This window comes from Phoenix dactylifera, chromosome 3 (genome assembly GCF_051530095.1).
Source record: "Phoenix dactylifera cultivar Ajwa chromosome 3, Ajwa_hap1_PhDact_Kaust_v1.1, whole genome shotgun sequence".
Taxonomy (NCBI): domain Eukaryota; kingdom Viridiplantae; phylum Streptophyta; class Magnoliopsida; order Arecales; family Arecaceae; genus Phoenix; species Phoenix dactylifera.
This window is the reverse complement of record NC_143192.1, coordinates 10,500,165-10,522,567: the sequence shown is the minus strand read 5'-3', so window position 1 is coordinate 10,522,567 and position 22,403 is coordinate 10,500,165. Positions and strand designations below refer to the sequence as shown.

The window sequence follows — 22,403 nt, the reverse complement described above, 5'->3', positions numbered from 1 at the left end:
CCTTCTCCAAAAGATTCAAAAGGAAGACACCATCACTGGTTGATCTTTAGATTCTAAGAGTTTTCCAAATACTTCGAGCAAATGTACAATTAGAAAATAAATAGTCCAAGGACTTTGACCACCTCCCTTTTCGTGTTAAGATAATCTCTAATATGTTGAGTGTTTCTTCAATAGAAGCCATATAGGAAGGTGATTTATCAAGTACCTTCGTCCACCATACCATCATGAGATCCTTGCTCTGTTGAGACTTTCCAGCATTGCGGACGTGCTTCTGTGGAAATTAACCACTAACGGCACCTTCTCAATTGCTTCTTACTACGGACTCTCAAACAATGGTGGCCTGCGATGTCCCTATTACAAGATCGTGTGGAGGGCTGATATTCCGAAGAAAGTAAGAGTCTTTGTTAGGTTCTCACTCAGAAACAAGATTCAAATGGAGAAGTTCTTGAAACTTGAATATTGTCCGCTCCTTCTGTGGCGGCAATTAAGGTACAGGTACAATGTACTAGCCTAAATCGGATGGTACGAAACATATCCGGTTCGATACCGGTATCCAATATCGATGACATACCGATATTCAGTATACCAAAGAACTCCACGCCGATACTATGCTAGTGTAGCACCGATACGAAGTTCGATATCAAAATAGCAAACTTTGGTGGTAATAACTCTAAATCAGTGAACTATCTCTCTACAAGGCAACCTTTTGTTAGAAGGTTCACAAACTTCAGCTAAGATGGAGATACCAGCCATTGAATTTTCATGATCTCTGGGATACATTGGAGAGCAACAAATCGTAAGCAGTTGTGTAAGCGTGCAGGGAATCAGCTTCCTGCTGCCATTTGTTGGGGAGTCTAATGGGAGAGAAATAAAAGAATTTGTGTTAGAAAGAGTCATTCAATCCTCTACACTTTGATAAGAGCAATCCGCACTTTTCAGTCATGGGGATGCTTAAGTAGAAGGAACTCAGAGGAGCGATTATCTTTTATCTTTGTTTTCTTCCTTCCATCATTGTAAATAGTTTTGCACTCTTTTAATAAATGCTGGTGGAAGCCCAGGCTTCCTCCGTTTCCATCAAAAAGGAAGTCTAGAATGGGATAAAAAAACTAATTATAGGTGAATTAACCAAGATCAAACTCCTACCAGTGGAAAACAATACAATATCCCCGTCCAGATAGCAAGGTCGTGATTAGCTCTGCCAATCTGAGGTTTTAGTTTCTGCACAGGTTTTTTTTTTCTTTTCCTTTTTCTTTTGTCATTGAAGTAAATCAAGATGTATACATGTTGAAATTGTCAAATCTACAATTGATAGCTTTTCCAAAACCTTCGCATTAGGTTACTTCACTTCCCAACAGACCAATAAACTCATGAAAATTAACTTTTAAGGCTTGAGAACTATCCAACTGATCTCTACATGCTTCACAAAACAATAAATTCCACACCTTTTTGATAATCAATTTTTTTTTCTGAAAAATGGCTCCCTTCTTGTTCTTCGTCTTATAGCCAGCAATTGCCTCATAGGTGTAAAGAATACTAAGACCAACCTCCCTTTCATAAAAGCCAGTTGAGCATCCTATCCACTAGTTCAAAAAAATATTGGACCAACTGAGTGGCAAAGACCTTGGAAATAAATTGAAGCCACCATGTAGGAGACCAAATTGGTCTGAAATCTTTTGGAGAAGGCATACCTTCTTTCCTCAATATGAGCACAATAAATGCGTAACTAAATCTCAAAACTTCTAGCTCTTTTCTCTGCCAAGATTCAAACAATGACAAAAGTCATCCTACCATAAGTCCTCTAAAAAGAAAATAGAAGAAAACCATCTAATCTGGATGCTTTATCTAAATCAAGAGCAAAAACCACCTCTTTAATGTCCTCCAAGGAAAATAGGGATATCAATTTATCAAATTCAAAGAATGTTTACTATAAAGTGCCTCCCAATTTAGGTATAAAAACTGGCTTGCATCTTGCCGAAGAAAGCTTGGAAGAACAAAAGTTGCTTTTGAGATATAACATCAATTCAGAAGAAAGTAATGAGATTATGCCTTTTATGAGTGCTAGTTCTCTATGGAAGAAGACTCAGTTCTGACCCAGCTCTTGCAACCAAGAGATTCTAGATTTCTGTTTCCAATATACCTTTTTATAAATTTTCAATACTTCCTCTTTGCACACTTTCCTTTTCTCACTTTCCGAAGGAGCCATGGAAGATCTATCCTATTTGTCCAACAAATCTATGTCCAACAACCTTTTCTTTGATTCAGCTAACAGGAGCTTCGCCTTGCTGCTCACCCTTTAAGTTTATGCTGGATTCTTCAAGGATTCTCAATCCAAGCACCTCCCACATCCTTTTAAGCTCTCACCAAAGTTTAGGACCTCAGGTACTTAGCACCACCTTCCAAACCATCCTCCTGTGTCCACATTTTCTCAAACTAAAATGATTGAACCTCCTCAGGAAGCTTCTAATCTCTAAACCTGTTGATACATGGTCTAAGCAAGGATTCCAGAAAACTTTCTGAACAACCAGGTGGTAGAGAGCTTCCCCAATCTAAAGAAATCGGAAACAGTCCAGAAAAACCAATGAAAAATTCTGTCCCATGTTGCTTCACATAAAAACCCTTCACATCGAAATCAATAAGATCTAGAGTTCTAATGAGGTCTGAGAATTCCCTAGAGTCTGCAAAAGATCTGCTTGTTCACCTTTTTCTCTGACATACCTGTGTGATATAAAAGATTCCTCCAACAATCCAAGGTCCTTGGAAGCTAACATGTGCTTCAAACAACTCAGTCCAAAACTCCTGTCTAGCAGTTGTCTTTAGGACCAAACACCACAATGAAAGACAGGACTCCCTCGAGAGATCAACCATGCTGAGTAAAGCCTGCTCAAGTATTTTTTTAGAGATAAAATCCTTAAGTTCTGGCTCACTAACTTGCCTTCGCTTGAGCCCTTTTCTTTTAGAAATCTCGAACAAACAATCCTAGCACAACCAATCAATTATAGGTGATAAGGTGTAACACATGCCACATCCATTAAGTAGCCTACATATGGAGCAAGCCAAGTAGTTGACGCTTGAATCCCATCTTTGATGAGCTTATCTCCTTCCCTAGTCAAGCTAAATTCAGATAGTAGGTTATGGAATGCATAGATTTCTTAGAGAAGCTTATCATCCTATTCACCCTTCTCGCACCCAGCAATCAGAAAAGGAAACAGTGGCCTTTCTAGTTGCATTTTTGGACTTTAGAAAAAGTTCATCCAAAATCTACACAAATTTGTGGAATAGATTTTCCAATAGATTTGACCAGTCAATAACACATCCATCGTCTTCCTTTCTTATATTGTGTTTTAAATATGAATTGACTAATTGATGTTGCCTTTCTTGGGCAGTTATGACTAGCTATTCTTAGTTGATCTATAGGTTCGTTAATCTATTTTTGAATCAATCATTTAGTTGAGAGAAGAAAGAAGAAAGAAAGGAAGGAAGGAAAGAATAAAAATGGGAAAGGAAAAAGGAATGAAAGGAGAAGGAAATGGGAAAAAAGAAAGGCAGGAAGGAAGAGAAAAAGAAAAAAAAGGAAAGAAAGGAAGGGAAAGAAAAGAAAGGAAGGAAGAAAGGAAAAAAGAAAGAAGAAGAAAAAGGAAAGAAAGAAGGGAAAGAAGGAAAAAGGAAAAAGGAAAATAAGGAAAGAAGGAAGAAAGGAAAGAATGAAGACAAGGAAACAAACACAAGGAAATAAAGAAAAGAAAGAAGAAGGGGAGAGAGACTGAGGGTACCTACAAGGATGCTCAACCGGGATAGCTGTTGGGATGGGGTGGGATAGCAGGACGTCCTATTCCATGAAGAAATTGGAACACCTCCATCCTATAGGATCTAAATCTTGCTATTGAGAAGGCCTTAAATAGTATAATCATATCTAACTGTACTCCATTTGCCACTTGACTTTCACATTTTATACCCAAGCAACTATTAAATTCTCAACAAGACTTCAATCCATTGGTTGGCACTCTCTCTCCTCAGAGCTTGCACTTAGGAGAGTTGGACTCGGAATGTCCAAATACTGGACCATATTATCATGTGAATAATGACTCATGCGAAATCTGATGAAAAAATGAGTTTTTCATCACGATAAGATAAGTTACAAAACAAAAGATCACTATATGATAGACCAGACTAGAAGCATATGAAATTACAGGTTGATAGTAACAGAGATATCTGCCATATCATACTAGCAACTACCCTTGACTATTAGTGCAACTTTGCATGTTTTGAAGGAACTCTATTGCATTTCCTTTAAAAACTAAGTCTAGATGAAATTGGCAACTAATTAACTGGTAGTTTGTTAAACAAAGACATTATGGACTAGACACTCCTATTGTTAGAAAAAGACCAAATAATGACCATGACAATCATATCAAATAATCTACGGTGTGCAAAGGGTTTGTACTTGCCTTCAAACCTCACAAATGGTTTCCTTATTAAACAAGTTGTCTGAATCAAGATCAATAGAACATTGGTATTGAGAACCAATGATTAAGTTATTTCATAGTATAACCCACTAAGGGGATATAACCAGTTTCAACAGAGAAAAACGGTCGCAAGGATTGAACCATTAAGGACTGATTACTGATCTTGGTGAAATCTGCCTTGTACTCCATCAGAGAATGATCATTCTATGGTGTGAGCTTCATTATCCAATTGCAGCAGTTGCAAAAGATAATATTTAGAAATATTAAAACTAAAATCCTTTTTCCTTTTCCAATAGTTATTTTGGTTGTTCATAGAACTAATAAACAATGTTAGGAGCGGTAACATTTAATTCACAATTTGGTAGTTTTAAAGGTGGCTTTGCTATAGAGTGACAACTTCTGATAGGAGAAATAGATTTTTTAACTACTAAGAAATCATAGGTTTTCCAGATTTATATATCATTTTGGAATAGTTGAGTATCTTCTTGAGTCTTGACTATCTGGCTAGTTTATTAGACTCATTCTTCATACCAAAAATTTATGTATCGTTTATTGTGTTGCTAACAGGAGATATATGACCTAAGGTTAACATACATGGAGGAGACAATGTGAAAATGAGGATAAAAAAGGTAAGAGGCTGCAAAACCAAAAAGCAAAAAAGAAAAAAAAAAAGAAGAAGTACTTTATTTCAAGTTTCATTCCTTCAGAATCACCATTATTAATTGTATGGAGGAAACAATCTGCTTCCATACATTACAAAGTAATGACAAGATATTCAGAAGAAACAATGAGAAAAATGAATGTAGCTTTCTTAATATATTTAATAGCGTTGGGTTTGCCACCCTCAATTGTCATTTGCTAAATCTTATTTTACATTTGCAGGTTACATAATTGTACAACACAAAGAATGAATAATGAGAGAAAAAGGGGTTTGGGCTACCTTGTATAAAATCTGGCAACCCACGGTGCAAGATCAGTATTATCGGGTTCTCTTTTGTTTTTGGAGTAGTACTCAGACCAGTAGGAAGGTGATACTTTATTCGTGAATCCTTTATGATAGATGCAAAATGGCAACCATTTTTCACCACCATTCATCCTCCTTTTCCTTTCTCTAGGATAAGCCAAAGGAGCTTGGACATACCTATATGTCAAAAAATGAGTTTTTGCATATTTTATTTTCTGAAATATGGCAACAAATTAAGGTGAATCAGCGATACCTAATACCATCAAGCACAGCATCCCAACAGAAGTGTGTATGGCCGAAGACATGACAAGCTGATCTGTTTCCATTTTTACTGTGTATAGACCTCAATCTCGCCTCCAGAAAGTCCGAGCCTATTATCTTTGGAAGGTTTGGGTAAAAAAGCATTCTTTTCTCTGGACATAAGTCTTGCCTGCATCAGCCAATAATGAGCTTGAATTCTGTACAGAAGTTTTTAAAAAATGGGAGAATGCGACGTTCAATATCAACATTAGACCAAATAAGGATGCTGTATAAAATTCATTCTTATTTTCTGAGTGCGCTTTGCATTAAGAAAGTAATATGGAGTAATCTTCATCATCTCACATCACTCCAATGTTCACTGCTTGTACTTATTATGGTTCCTTTCCATGCCATGTTAGTTCGCCCGTTGACGTGCCTCGTCACCAGCATTGCATATCCATCACTTTGACTCATTATCAGTGCAACCATGTATTCAACTCTTTCATGCTCATGCAAATTCAAGAATTCTCACAACTCATACCTTGGATTTGGACTCAGCAGCTTGGCCAATCACTATAGAAATTTGCTGATAGTTTGTCTGTTATGCCACATTATCCACATACAACTCTCTTATTTATCACATATGGCAAAGTCCGAGTTTATAGCCATCATAACTATAAGAAGGAAGTTAGTGATAAGTAGCATTGTATACCATGTTATTGTATGTACATACTAAGACATAATTGTTCAGTTTTTTGTTTTCTAATGCATTTCCCACCACATGTTTTTTCTTGTCTTATTTCAGCATATCTATGCACATGCACATGCACATGTGAGCGTGCACACACGCTCACAGAGAGAGAGAGAGAGAGAGAGAGAGAGAGAGAGAGAGAGAGTTGATATATGGTTGCAGCGGTAGTGTGGTCTCATTTTAATTATACACCATGCAAGGCTTGTTTCCAATCAAATACCTGATCTTCACTTTTTACAACCTAGATCACTCCATATACTGCTTCCATGAACAATATATGCATTATGTAGAAATGCTTAAGATGTCTTTTATAATTATTCAGCATTAAATGGTCCCACTTGGCTTCATTTTTAACCAAGAAAGTCCCCTCACTGTAATTCAGAGTCTGAACTTGATAAGAATTTTTTTTTCTTTATTTTTTTCTTCTTGCAGTCCCTTTAAAGGTGATGTTCAGATGTAAACCTAAGAGTCCTCAAGGTGAACTTAGGTTCTAGTGGAAAGGAGTGTGCCTATGAATATTGACATGAGCTTTAGGCAAGTCTAACAGAGGAGAAGAAAGGTCAAACAAGTGTGACACAGGCTTGAAGATAGGAAAATGCCAGTTCGTGACAGTCAATTTAAAATGACGTTGCTCGAAGGAATGGATAGATTTATGTCAATATCCAAAGAAAAGGTTGGTATGAAGCCAAATGAACGAAGGTTTTGAAATAAAAAAACACATTCCAAGGAGCAAATAAAGGATGACAAGATGGAGCTTAGTATTTTATAGAGAGAATAGGATGAAAGAGATTGCAGAATAAAGAGGAGCATAGTTGATGACTTAAAGAGCACAATGGCATCCAGCAAACAGGAATGCAAGGAATCGTGAGAGAGTTCGAGCAATGGTAGATTAGCTCTCAGCTCACTCAAAGATGCCAAGAGTTATATTTAGTCTTAGATTATTAAGGTCAGTTGTTAGAGAGTGCTTTGAAAGTCAGATTCCCAAACCCAGGACCTCCATGTTTTAAGTGGAGGGGTATGAGACCACTGAGGTAACACGCAGTTCATCGCACACCACATATATCTCAAGGTGCCAATAGTCAGAGAACTTGTGGGGAGGTGGACTAGTGAATCAAGGCAATCTTCCATGAGAATGGACGAGACAGCAATCATGTAATTGGCAGATAATGCAGTTCCGTCATGAAGGCAAAGATGGACAATTATAAAGAAGCTTTGGTACAATCAAGAGAGGAAGATGCTCAACAAATTATAAATTGTGATTCCTTCTTGAGAATGTGGAATACCTAGCTGGGAAAGAAGCTCAAGAGGATGAAGTACACAAGCTAAAGGATTTTGCAGACAGGTTTCCAAGACTCATGCTTAACATTAGGAGTTAGAGGAAGACAAAAGTCCTACCAAGGGTCAGTTTAGATATTCTTATAGGAGTTGGCTGAAATCCTGTAGGGATCGGGCCTGTTGGCCCATCTAGCTTGCATTTTTTAAGAGCTTGTCCAAACCCATCCCAGATCTTAGCCTTTGAGCTGCAAGAAGAGAAAAAAGACCCATGGAAGTCTTTTTCTTCTTCCCACAGGATTTGAGTCAGGTGGTGTTTGGTTGATACAAGGCAATGCTTAAATGGATAACCTAATCCACAAATTTTACATTTTCATCCCAATCCTATAGGAATACCCAAACATACCCTAAGTAGGCACTCCAACTATAATTGGAGCAACAGAAGCAAGATGGCGTAAAAAATCAAACAATGTGGAAGAATGAAATCTAGCAGCTTTGAGTTTATTACTAAGGAAAGGTAAGATGCACCTTGCAAATAAAAGTAGTTACAAATAATACCAGATCAACTACATCCAAACAGAGTTGCATGCTTTCTTCCCAATCATGCTTAATAATGAGATAGTTTGCAGGATCTTGTCAACGGACACATAAAAGAAATACCTTACTATCTAACCTGTCAAACTTTCTAATAAGTCCTTTTGCATGGTAAGATTACATCAATATGACATAAAATTGGTTGAACTCCTAAATATTTTCATTATTTCTGGTTCTCATCAAATTCATTAGTTAGGCACTCTCTTTCATATGACGGTACTCTCTGGCTTCATACCTAGTTTACCAAGAATTTGACAATATGGCTATTTATCTTTCTTCTCTAAACTATATTGAGAGATCTTTTACTAATCCAGCATGTATAATAGCACTTATTTGAGAATTTACCTTGGAAGAAAGTGTGAGAATGTTATCATATGGAAATTGGCCTTATGGACTTCTTTGACGGCATTATTGTTCTTCTCATTCATCATATCAAAGTGATGAGCAAGAGCTACATCACTGTTTGATAATTCCGGGGGCCATGTGCATGCATGAAAATCCTTGCAAGCCTACTCAAATAATAAAAAGTCAGAATTGTTATTATTTAAGAGATCATGATAATAAAGAAGTCTTAATCGTCTCCAACATAAGCCAGCAAAAGGTTGAATGGTTGCAGACAAGGTTGAATGGTTTGAAGTTTGAACAATGTCGGAAAATTTATAAGCCAGCAATTTTGTACATAATAATGTCAAATTACGCTATTAAAGAATTCCAGTAAACCATGTAAAGTTGTCAGAGCTCATTAGCTTTTCAGTTCAAGAAGATTTTACAAGAGGTAATGGCGGATTCTCTGTGTGGGTTTAACTGCATGACTACGACAAATTATATTCTTCTAAATGAAAAGAAAGTAACTACCTCATATGGTAATTGCACCGGTCACTAAAGCACAAGGGAGGAATTCAACACTTAAGGATCCATACGTAATCATGAGGTAAAAAGCTTTTTTAGGGGAAAAATGCCCAAGATATGTCCTTTCGGTATAATTGAAAGTTTGAAACTTTAATTGCTGATAAAATATTAATGATACAACATCAATACTGAAAATAGAAGCTGTTAAACTTGATCTACAACATTTAGAATCTAAAACAAAAGTCTACTGAAGATCAAATAGTCTTAAATAAACAACCTTAATAGCACAATACAGTTTTTCATTTGATTGATGATTCAGAAGCATCCAAATCAGCTAATTTCAGTATTTGTACTTTCTATTGTGTCTAGAACAAAATATATGGTCCGTATTTTCAATTTATTTGGCATATAATATATTTTAGCAAACTAACTTTAGTTGTGTTGTTTGCTCCTTATCCACTTGTTACAAAAGGAAGACACCTCCAAGACACTTTTTCTTATAAAAATTTGTTTCCGCATATTTCAAATAATGCAAATTACGATCCATGATGTGTGGATCCTCGATTTATAAGGCTTATAGTTGGTTTTACTTTAAAGTATAATGTATATGTAGATGCATGTATATAAGTGTATGTATATCCACATGTGTGTATAGAGGGAGAGAATTAGGCTAGAATGCTTCTGAGAGGATTTGGCACCAGATGCTTCCCAATGGAAATTGATGAAGGGCCCCTCAAAATGAAAATCAACACCATTGATCGTAATTTAAGAAATATAAAATAGTTAGAAACTAAAAATCATTTATGTTATAGTTCTCTTGCCTATGCATCTAGCCAGTAAAAAATGAATGGTAGCAATACAGCTAATGAGAAAAAGCCCAACATAAACTACATAATCTGTAATTTCAAACCATTGATCTTGATCTTAATATTTTAAAATATATGCAAATTAAATTTCAGCTAATTTGGATATTTCTAAACTAGAGATCAAGCTAAAGCATGATATCATACTGCTGAAATTGTCAATTTTGTTTTTGTGGATGCATCCGTAAAAGATCTCACAAATACATGATTTTTTATTTCTAGCATTTTAAATATCATAAATCATGATCAATGATGATGATTTTTAAAAATATTACCCAAATGCTCCTTTTAAAAATATTACCCAAATGCTCTGAGAAGCAATGCAGCGTAACTCTTTATGTATGTATGTACATATGTACGTCCATGTATATGTAATGTGTGTGCACAACAAAATCTGTGAAATTGAACTCAATTGCTTCAAATGAAAAGCGCTAGAACAAACTGTTCAAATAGTATAAAGATTAAGAAAATCCAGAACGAATACATGAGATACAAACCAAAGTTCAAAAACTTGGTTCCATGACGAACAACTTGGTGGTTCAATTTGAGTTTGTTAGGCCCCAACATAATAAAAGATAAATCTTAATTAGAAAAGTCATAAATATCAACTTAAAGTACATGGTATTGTTTGGAACTTCTGACTATATAGTTTTAGCGGTATGATGCTAGCATAGACGCATAACAAAGGTGTCTACATGTCAATATGCCATCAGTTATTTCACTTTGAAGTCTAAGAAACCAAATAGCAGTTTTTATACTGCAAAATACATAATATATCTATATGTGTGTACAGATTTTAAAAATGCATCCACTGATCGACCAAGTTAATTATTTTTTGGTTAAAGGACCAAGTAGTTATTCAATTTAACTTTCTGTTAATGAAAATGGAAATGTAAGGTAGACTAGCAGAGAAGGAGAGGTCAACAAACAATATCAGCTGTCCATCATTTTCATTGTTTAAGCAATGTTAGGCATAAAGTAATTTACTGAGATATATTCTACTTTGATGGTCTCAATTGTTTAGTATTGTGATTCGTATTTGCAAAGGAAACAGGAAAAAAAAGTCAGTGAATTCTTAAGAAGCATGAAGGGTTCATTCTAGGATCAATAATGTCATAGAAGTCATGTTACTCTATTTATAAGTTATCCAGTTAATAACCAGTTTTGTGATTATTCACTTGTCAAAGAACTTGTTGATTTAATTTTTATGTTGGCAAGGATATTTAAGGTTTTGAAACTGCTTGAATAAGGTAAAATGAAATGCAGTCAATGTCAAGCAGAATGGAAAGTCAAGATTAAGCAAATACGGGAAATTGAATAAGTTGCATTCAGATTTGGTTGATCTGGACTTGGATAAATTTAAGCTTAAAAGGTCATGGCTCACAAAATGGACAGCATCTGTATTATGCTTGAGGTGCTAAGGATTCTTTTTGGTTGATTTATAGGTTTATAAATTGAAATGTTGATTGACCAATGCTGATTTCAGATCTGTTAGTGTGTCCGGCACATAGGCTGTGGGTTCAGGTTGCTTTAATGAGACTTGACAGTTTAGGATAGCAAATTTAGGTTACTTAATAAAAGTAAGAACAGCTTAATCTGTGAAGACAAGTAATCAATATTATCATGTCGTCCAAAACCTTTTCAAAGTTCAATACAGAAGAAAGTGAATCACCATCTCAAGTGAAGGGATCCGAACACCAGTTACATCCTTCTCTTTATCAAAACTCTGCAAAGCAATTATACTAACATCAGAAAATAGGAAATAGATAAATTTGACAAATCGAAAGGTGGCAGAGGGGTGATATGGAATTATTTACCTTGTGGTACCACGAGAATAAAGGAATAATTCCCAAACCATTGACATTTCTTGGGCTGGTTTCTACTCCTAGTTCAGCACATACATCAAGCAAGGCTCTCAACTTCTCCAGTGAATTAATCTGAAACAAAATCAATACTTCACATTCAGTCAATTCAACAATGGTGCAAATCATATATCACAAAATTGTGCATTCCCCAACAGTCCAACTCTAGGGGGCATCTGATAAGTTAGATTGGCAAGCACCCACAGGAACAACTTGCCAGCCCAGGTCCCAGGTAACCACTTACAATGAAAAGTAAGAGAAAAAACGCTTTGGCATTTATTTTTTGGACATTTCAAAGAAACAAGGAACCTTACATAGTTCCCTCCTTCCCTTCGGCACCAGAGGTCATGGTTCCCAGGCACGTAGAAGACACTACCGAACCTATGCTTCAACTCAGACATGGTGACCACAAAGTTCTTGTATGTTTCCGCAACATCCCCAGCAACAATGAGGATATCATTCCTGTACCACACAGTTGACAAGCGCCTAACCCATGCCATGTTCTCTGCATAGTCCGTATGCAAGTCCGAGATGACATAGACCTTCAGAGAACCAGTGTCCTTCTGACCATGATACAAACAGTTTGTGGGCAACATCTGCTGCCTACAAAAAAATGCCAACCCTTCTATTTCTGATACGTTGTTTCAAAACCATGGAATCACAGACACCACTGGGGCAACTCGATTTGCGCAGGAAGCCTAAATGAGGAGGCAGAAACCCCATGATGGCAGCTACCATTTGCGGCACCAAACAGTGGAACACTAACTGGGTTGGTTGGAATCAGAAGTACCAGCTAGTGTAAGATCTACCTGCTTGGAGAATTAAATGGAGATAATTAGTATTTCTGCAGCCAGTTGCTCTTCTCAGACTGTACAATTGACAGCTAATGCAAGAAGAACTACAGACTGAAAAAGGAAGGCACTTCTGCAGAGAATTTTTGGAAGGCATACCAAAAAGGAACTTGCAAAGACTGCAAAGGAAAGCAAAGAATTTTGCTTTTGTCCCTCTCCCTATCCTGTTACCATCATTTTACCGGAAAGTTTTGAGGCCAATGACTTGGAGAACGCCAAAATTATAGCGGTGTGTTTTATAGGGAGAACAATCTTGCTGAAATGAGAAAGAAAAGAACACCTGGTCAGAATCCTATGGCAAACAGGGATTGCGACTGCTGGGAGCCACCTGAATGCCAGATATAACAATAGAATTTGACCGTTTGTGGCTGGTTCCTCTACAGAATGTGGAATTTGGAACAAGCAATGCTACACAAACCCTGAGACGAGATGGAAGCTGGGAACAGTGCTTGTTCAGGGATGAGCAAACACATCTGTGGCAGTCACCATCAATATCCAGGCCCTATGCTCCAACTTCTTGGTAATGATGCTCTTCACCATCTTTCCTTGATACAATAAATCCACTAGATAATGGCCGCATGATATGTCCTCCAAGCAAGGAATTCACTTAAACATGAGTTTAAGAAGCAATAATACGATCGTAGTCGACCAATTATTGGGATCCATGGCTTCGAACTTTGAATGTTGAATCCCATTGACACCGTACAAGAGCATAAGTTTCTGATAAGCATAGATCCAAGCTCAGATACAACTTAAGCTGCTAAAATTTTTAATGTCGCTGCCGATACAAGCAATTACAAAAGAAGCAGGGCTCATTATTAAGAATTAAGCGCTCAGCCACTAATATCGAATTCATTCTAGAAAAATTGCCTTCAACATTGAGAATCCCACAAAACAAAGCAGCAGAAAACCTGTTCATTGAAAAACAGGGAGAGCCCAGAATACCTCTCATCAATTTATTTATTTATTTGATCAATTATTGGATCACTTCACAATGCAGATCTTTATGACAGAAGCAGCTCCAATGCGGTGCAGTGCAACGACGGCGTCCCCTGGTTTGCACAGCCGCCTCTTCACTGCCGCATTGAGTGCAGCCTCCAAGATGACCTCCGTAGACTCCGAGTCCGTTGCCTTGGCCGAACCCTCGGCCAGCAGAGGTACCAGCCCCCTGTAGATGAGGCTATGCCTCGCCGGTGCCCCATCGCTGACTGTCCAATCAAATGAATCTGTCGTCAAACTTGGGACTATCACTGATATGATCGGGACTGCCGGACGATACTTGGCCACCAGCTTTGCAGTAGTCCCTCCACGAGTCAAGACCACAATCAATGATGCATTCGCCTTGTTTGCAGTACGGACAGCCGATGATGCAAGGCTCTCTAATGGGCTCATAGGCAGAGGAGCAGTCTGTATCATCCCTTTGTATATGGCACCACAGTCAAGGGTGGACTCTGCCTCAACACAGATCTTCGCCATGATCTTCACTGCCATCTCAGGATAAGCTCCAGCAGCGCTCTCACCACTAAGCATGACGCAGTCAGTGCCATCAAGAACAGCATTGGCAACGTCAGTGGCTTCGGCACGAGTTGGGCGCGGGGACTTGATCATCGATTCAAGCATCTGGGTTGCAGTGACAACAGGCTTGCCAACAAGATTGCATTTGTAGATCATCATCTTCTGAGCAAGGAAGATTTTCTCGATGGGAATCTCCATCCCAAGGTCACCCCGAGCAACCATGAAAGCATTAGTCTCCTTCAGGATTTCATCAAAGTTCATCACACCTTCCTGGTTCTCAACCTTCAAATCCACCACAAACAACATAAAATTAGAAAAAGGTATTATTCATTGTAAGCAAGATTTTGCATAGGTCAAATTTCAGAAGCTAATATGGAGGTAAGTAGAGTCAAGTAGCACATTAAGACTCTAAACAAAGAAATTGTTAGCAAAAGTGCAAAGTAAATAGCATGCCAAGATACTGAAGCTAGTCAACGGTCAAACAAACCTTTGACATCAGTACTATATTCTTTGCATGAGGCCCAAGAAACTCTCGAACATTAACAAGATCAGACCCTTTGCGCACAAATGAGAGCGCAATCATATCAATATTGTTTGGCACACCCCATCCCATGATGTCTTCCTTGTCCTTCTCCGTCAATGTGGGAAGATCCACAACAACACCTGGCAGATTGACATTCTTTCTTTCACCTAAAAGAGCAGTGTTTTCGCACCGGCACCTCACAGTCCCACCATCTGGGTCGCATGAGAGGACAGTCAGGGTTATAGTACCATCTGCACACAAGATGGTACTTCCAGGCTCTAGGTCTTGAGGGAGTTTCTTGTAACTCATACTAATCATGTTCTCATCACCCTTGATGCTGTAATCAGTGGTCACTGTGATTTCCTGACCCTCATTCAGTCGAATAGGCTTCCCATCCTTCAAGAAACCAGTGCGAATCTCAGGTCCCTGCAACAATAAAACCAAAAGAGTAAGAGGAGCAGGTAGATATTGCAAGCAGATGCAAGAACAACCACCAGCACAACCTGTAGTCCAGTAACATGTAGATCCAAGATTCATCAAGCTAAAATCTGGTGAATATTTATAATGTCTTGTGACCATGTTCTCTCTGAAATTTCATGTGACCTACAAGAGCACTGATCTTCTGGAAACCATGTCCATAATAGGGCACAAGTACTACTATATTTGGAGAATAGGAAGTTCCTTAAAACATACATCAAGTTCCTTTTATACTGTTAATGTGCGAAATGATTGCAAGAACATTCATGATAAGTTAAGAATTTAATTACTACACAGAGTACAATTTCTTCTAGTAAATTCAGCATGGAAACAAGATAAAGCATTATGTCTTAGTGAAAATTTATGGTTCAGAAATTCAAGAACATCTAGATGTACAGAGCAAACAGAAAAGACATGAAGTCATGGAGATATAAGTAAATCTGTAACAAATTTCGAGTTCAAATCTGCAACATACATCGGTGCAGTTCACTCATTATCAAAGAACAAGATATTTATCCAATGCATCTGCAGTGAAGTATGACCTCAGAGGATATGTTAAAAAGAAAATGATCGCATCTCCAAAGGTCCAAATAATGGTATCCATCACACTACACCATAAAATATTGATTCAATTAACTACCAACCAGTAAACAATTTAGGGCATATGAGACATTCTAATGCATATCAGCAGCATAAAATACTTCAGTTTGGCCTTTTCGGTAATTCCGTAAAACAAATAAAACAATTTAGCCTAGCATATGAGACATTCTAATGCATATCAGCAGCATAAAATACTTCAGTTTGGCCTTTTCGGTAATTCTAATGCATATCAGCAGCATAAAATACTTCAGTTTGGCCTTTTTGGTATTACAAATAAAACACACTTTTCTAAATGAAAATTTGTCATTTCTTCTCTGTCTAGAGGAACATTATTGGTTCAATAAGCTTAAACTATACAAACGACAACAGAGATTTCACTACCTGACAACTGGTATTCCAGATGATATGTCAGAGCCCTCATTTGCCCTGTCATCTTAGCCATAAAATTAGCACCAATTTGCATAGGGTTGATGTGAGGATTGAAAGATGCTCATAAGGTATTCTCAGAACTTGATGGGCCAGAAATGCAATGCATATCGAAACCCATATTGATCGGGTAAAGCTTAATGGAGCAGGTCAAGATTTAGAGAGACAAGGAATAACATAGACGGAGATTAAATAGGGATCAAACATAACTGTTTCACTCCAGAAATGAAGACATGTATTGCTGAACCAACAGCAATGTAATTTCATCACTTACAAAGCTCAAATACCATTGACTTATCCAACCATTTTACAATTTAAAGGAAAGCAAAACTTGGACCAAAAGCTAAAATTATGATTATTTGCAATAAATATTTTTAAGACCACATTTCCTCAGAGCACATCTCTGGATGCTAGCTAGCTAGGCAGCTAGAGTTAATTTCACTATTTTATCAGAAGATCATCGCTTTTTAATGACCTAAGACTTTTGAACCATATAATTGCATCAGTTCACATTTTTTTTCCTACTAGCTTTTAAAAGAAAAAACTTGTGCACAGGACAGTCACTTTAAAACTACATATGTTCTTCACTAAAAAAACAAAAAAAAACTACATATCTTATAATTTTGATTGGATAGAACTTCAAATGGTCTTACATCTTTGTATTAAACTGTATAGTAAAAAAAATTACTTAATCTACAAAGTACACAATGGTTAGTTATTTTAATAAGTATAAATTTTCTATGAAGCATAGTGGACATAGCTAGCAAAATTTACACATATCAGTCAGCATCTATATAAATGTTTAAGCATAAATTAGTTAACAAACTTTTACATATAATGAATGAATATTTTACATCTTTAAACACACTAATGTACGTGTATATGCGCAAGGTGTACATATGTGTGCCTGTATGCATATTCAGTGCCAGTACAGGAAAGGTAGTGAAGTTATGTTTACTACATACTTTCTGAAGTCAAGCAATTACAATGAATTGGTGTAATATTAACACAATGCATTGCTTTTTTCAGCAACAGTGGTAAATCCTATTATAGAATAGTACAATCCAGTCAATCATGTGCTTCAGAAAGAATCAAGCTTTAGAACATTTACAAACAACAGAGTATGAGTTTAAATATACAAACTGCAAGTAGTGATACTATCAACCTTCTGGCTTTCTCTAATCTAGATCTTGTACATATATGATTAAACAAAGGTACTCCATGTTTCAACTTTTCAGATTTCATTAACTTTGTATAAAAATCTTCCGAAAATGGTAATCAGATTGCAAGAAAATCTAAATCCAGAACATTAGTTATTTCTGTATCACCATCCTTTCCCACAAAATATTGTTCTGGCTGTAAATTATTCTCTTATTCTTCTCTTTTCTCCCAATCTTTCTTAGTCCCTAATGTTTTATAGTTTCTTTAATCATTGATAGGTATTTTTCCCACTTCACTTTTGTAGTTCCTACCTTGTCCAGTGTTCTCATATACCTCACTTTCCTATCAAAACCCAGGCTTACCTGAGCATGCACTAGTAAAATGGAAAACATTAACTATTTTTTAATGAGATCAGTGTCTTTTAACACCTTCAACCGAGCATTGTTGCACAGTAGCATCTGTGCTTGAAAGGTCCCACATTTCTGATAAAAAGATCATATTTTTAAACAAACTTGTAATGATACACATGTTTTATGTACCATGTGGTGACCATTTAACGTTGCTGATTTCTTCACTATCTCCTTTATCTGGACTACCTACCTGGTTTTATTTGGTGGCATGCAATTGGCGAAAGTTCTAGAAGTTCCATTAGAGTACGTTCCCAGTAAATTTTGATTAAGGGATTTTGGTGAAAAGGAACATGTTTGTAGGACATCATAACAAAAGCTTAAATGAAATCACCATCGACCTCCCTTCAAATGATGCAGTTTCCTTTTGGTTGATATCACTTCCTAAGTAGAAGGCCAAAATGTTACCATATACCGTCTTCTACTTGGACTTTTATGACCATGTTTGAACATGAATAGCTGTCATTGTTGACTTGTCTGACCACCAACACTTTATTTGACTAAATCAACCAAAATTTATAAAGTTAACTTTCAATACATGCAAGACCCAAAACTGGATCTTGCTTTCAAGTACTTACTTCTTTAGAACTTTCTTGAGCACATTCCAGTAATTGCATGCAACCAAATATAAAGCTTATGTATCATAGACCACTTAAGCATTTAAAAACCTTCCATGTTCACTTCCAAAGAGCCTGACTGGCAATCAAAATGCAAAAGGAAGAAAAGCAGAAGTTGGCCAGTCAGAACTTTATGGAACCTAAATACTGCATACTAGAAAATTGTTGGAATTTGACAAAAATTCTTCTTTTCACTATTTTTCTTTTCTTAGTAAAGATTGAACAGATTTTGACCTACATTGCCCCTGGTCATGGACCCAACCTCTTGCCTGAATTCTTAAAATCTGATTTTTTTTTTTTTAATTAAGAGATGAGTTAAAAAGATACTTATTTTCAAGATACCACTGAATATAACAACCTATCGGACAGCATGCTCAGAAAGCATGATAAATTGTAGAACAAAATGGGAGAAGTAACAAATTATATTGATTGAAACATAATTAGGAAGCTACACAAGGAGACCAATGTGGATGAGATGATCAACAAAAAGAACAAACAGTGAATTTGCAAAAGTAAGCTAGGATAAAAATACAGGTTCCACCAAAATTTGCCATACTAGTTGGTACCGATGCGTACCGACTGTACCATGCTAGTACCAAATCAGTATGCAGCACGGAGGGCAATACCAACATTTAGTATGCCTAACCGGATGCCGGGCCGGATGTACTAACACTATAATAAGATAGTCCACTAATGTGCACTAGCAAGACCTTTAAAGATAATTTCTAAAAACAGTGCACTTATGGTGTATCCAGCAAAATCCACACATAACACTAGTGCCATGCTATCCCTTGACTGGTGGGAAATTTTGTGATACACATCGTTTTTAGGATAACCTTTCATCTATTGCAAAGCATACATTATGCAGTAATCATATACATGTTTCATCACAAAGCCTAATAGTTGTATTAAAGAAATGGAAGAAGTCAAGTAGGCAAGGATATCGTCCTTCAAGTTCAAGCCAATTCGTTTTAGCCAAATTCTTACTAATAGAGAAGGCAGGCTAACATGAATTGAGTAGAACGTAGAACACTAAAAGGGTTATGGAGAATGATAAGAGGATATGTAACAAACAATAGGAAAAGGAGCTAAAATTGCAGTCGTAGAGGTTGGGCCTACCCTCTAAGCATATGATTCAAAAAGAATTAGACAAAGGTAAGATAAAAGAATTTCTGGTAAAAGCTGACAGGTACCCACAACTCAACAGACAAAGTACATTACATGGTCCATTTTAGGTATTGGTGGCTGCTTATGCATTCAGCGACTTTGCAGTGGACATTCGCAAAATGGGAATTGTCAGATTGGATGAAATACAGAACAAACATATGTCTGTTGAATTCCATCCTTCCTTCTCCTTCTGGAGCTGTCAAAAGAGAATCCACTGTATCTTGATCAAGGATTGCCAAACCGCCTTGATTGTGCACATTATAATAGCATAAACCAACCTTTACAGATATCTCCATTCGGAATTAAACAATTGCAAGTTAAATCATCAAATTAAGAAGACCTTCACCTTGGGATAAAGAAAAACTTCGATCTCTTTTTCTGAGGCAATAACTCATCAGCAACTATTTTGGGCTTAAACACTGTCAAAGGGCGTTTTATTATGAGTAAGAACTTCATTTGGTGGACTGTGGCTAAGAACTTCATTTGGTGGACTGTGGCTGTCAGATGTTGCAAAACCAGATCTTATATTTGGGGTTTCAAGGAATTATAAAGAAAAATATATATCTTTTTCTGAGACACTGGCATTTTTCCCAATTATAACAAGAACGTCGCATGAATAAGAAATTTAGATTAATTGGAGGCAAAATTGTTTTATATATGAGGAGGTGCCCCTTGTTGTTACATGTCACAGCTAATCTCAGTCAGTCTACAACTATATATTTCGACTTCAATTGCTATATGAAATGATTGATAGAAATCGACATATGAATTATAAATCAGGAGGCCCTTATGCAACATGATTTCTTTCTACTTCGTAACATCACTATTTGGACGAAACATTATGTTAAAATTTTAAAAAAAAATGATCTTCCTTGAACAAACAAGCAGAAGACGACAAAGAATAAACACCAAATCGTAATAATTTAATCAAATAACTACAGTATCATCATCACCGTGTTTGAGAAAGATGGAACACCAACTGATACCAAACACAATGCACCAAACGATATCTCGAACAAAAAGACGATCACCACGCAACACAATTCAGTTCCTTTAAAAAACAAGTCTTGTCACAGAATCTACCTCAAAATCAAATATACCAATCACATCAAAACGGTGATTAATAAAATTTAGAGAGACAGAGAAAAGGGAGACCTTGGTGTCGAGCATGACGGCGCAGAGGATCTGGGTGTTTTGCATGGCGGTGCGGAGGTTGTTGAGAGTCTCCTGGTGATACTCGTGGCTGCCGTGGGAGAAGTTGAAGCGGGCGACGTTCATCCCCGCCCGCAGCAGCTTCTCCAGCATCGGCACCGACCGCGACGCCGGTCCGAGCGTGCACACGATCTTCGTCTTCGGCACCCGCCCATCGCTCGGCAGCTCCTTCAATATCCCCTCTATATCTATGTTCGCCATCCTAACCTCTTCTTTCCCCCTCGCTCTCTCCTTCTCTCTCTCAACAGCCGCCCAAATAAAAGAAAACAAAATCCAAAAAAAGTCGTAAAAAGAGTGGGATCCAAGAAATGAGATTAGAATCTAACAATTAAAACGACAAAAAATCTCTCCCTTCTCTAATTTTTATAGGAAATGGGATGCCTTGCGGCTGGGGTTTGACCGGTGGGATCTGCGTTCCCTTCGATTCTATGAGCCCGGATTTCGATGGAATTCGTACATCCGCCCACAGAACCACGGGAGATGGGGGTACATTCGGTGGATTGGCTGGTGCAATCTCAGCCGCTGTATCGTTGAATTCCTGCACCGAGACGCGAGAAAGATGGATCTGGCGAAACAGCGGCCAGGGCTGCTGCCAGTGTGCGTCCTATGGGCGCAGCTGAAATTGGAAGCGAAAAGATTTCGAGCGGTTTCGGCCGCTGTCACCTCCTCAAAAAGATACACGGTTTTGTGCTGCCGGTCTTCCATGGCACGCTGGGGCTGCGTCTTAAAAACCAGTTTTTTGTAGACTGATGATGTTCGTGGACCGCTGGAACGGGAGGGGTAGATTCACCTTGATGGCCAGAACAATGTACATTGTTGCGGTTGGTGTAGTAATCTTAGGATGCTGCAAACCAAGGAGGAATTGCTTACAAACGATGCTTGAGCTTAATAATATTATATTATATTATATAATTAATATATGAAAATATAAATATTTGTATATTTTGTTTTGATCTAATTTAAGTTTTAATATATTTTTAATTACGACCGAGCTTCGAATTGGAGCTCAAACTCGAGCTCGAATATGGCTTGGTTGATATTTAAGTTAAGTCGAGTCGATCTCGAGTATTGTTTTTTATTATTCGAGTCAAGTTCGAGCTTGGATATTAAGAGTCGGTCGATCTTGATTGAATCAAATTGAGCCCCAGCCTCTAGCTACTCGACTTAGCTCGATTTGATTTCACCTCTAATTATAAGCTTTTATAGTTAGTATGCATCTACAATTATTTGTTTATTTTGATGTATTTATTCTTTTGTAAGTCTTATAACGGATTGTGAAGAAAATTAATAGATTACTTTAAATGATTATTACTCAATAATCATGAAAAACTCTTGGAGATTTATTCATTTAGAAGATACTTATGACTTAATTAGTTTAAATATGCTTGAGTTTTTAAATTGGCCAACGGAGCTAGCTTAACCCATTTAGATCATGGTTGTATACACTTGCCCCACTAAAGAATGATAGTTCTTTTTATGATCCCATGTTATGTCCTGGCTTATTAGTAGACTCTAATATCTGTCATTTACTTGTCCAAACATCACATGTTCCATGGTTGAGGTGGCTTAATTATGAATTCATTAACTAT

The 22,403-nt window shown here is 37.2% G+C and overlaps 2 protein-coding genes across 2 annotated transcripts; both read right to left on the bottom strand.

The window, feature by feature from the left end:
• Window positions 1–5,251: 5,251 nt before the first annotated feature.
• On the bottom strand, window positions 5,252–13,260 carry LOC103714796 (uncharacterized). The gene is made up of 7 exons (XM_008802209.6): window positions 12,809–13,260; window positions 12,173–12,667; window positions 11,814–11,933; window positions 11,669–11,722; window positions 8,630–8,793; window positions 5,681–5,857; window positions 5,252–5,604 (listed from the first exon to the last, which is right to left on the bottom strand). The coding sequence occupies exons 2-7, from the start codon at window positions 12,452–12,454 to the stop codon at window positions 5,400–5,402; spliced, it is 1,002 nt and encodes a 333-aa protein (XP_008800431.4). The 5' UTR covers window positions 12,455–12,667; window positions 12,809–13,260; the 3' UTR covers window positions 5,252–5,399.
• A 157-nt stretch (window positions 13,261–13,417) lies between these two features.
• Window positions 13,418–21,621, bottom strand: LOC120104943 (pyruvate kinase, cytosolic isozyme). The gene is made up of 3 exons (XM_039116911.3): window positions 20,758–21,621; window positions 14,712–15,173; window positions 13,418–14,506 (listed from the first exon to the last, which is right to left on the bottom strand). Exons 1-3 carry the CDS (start codon window positions 21,013–21,015, stop codon window positions 13,694–13,696), a joined length of 1,533 nt encoding a protein of 510 aa, XP_038972839.3. The 5' UTR covers window positions 21,016–21,621; the 3' UTR covers window positions 13,418–13,693.
• Window positions 21,622–22,403: the final 782 nt, after the last annotated feature.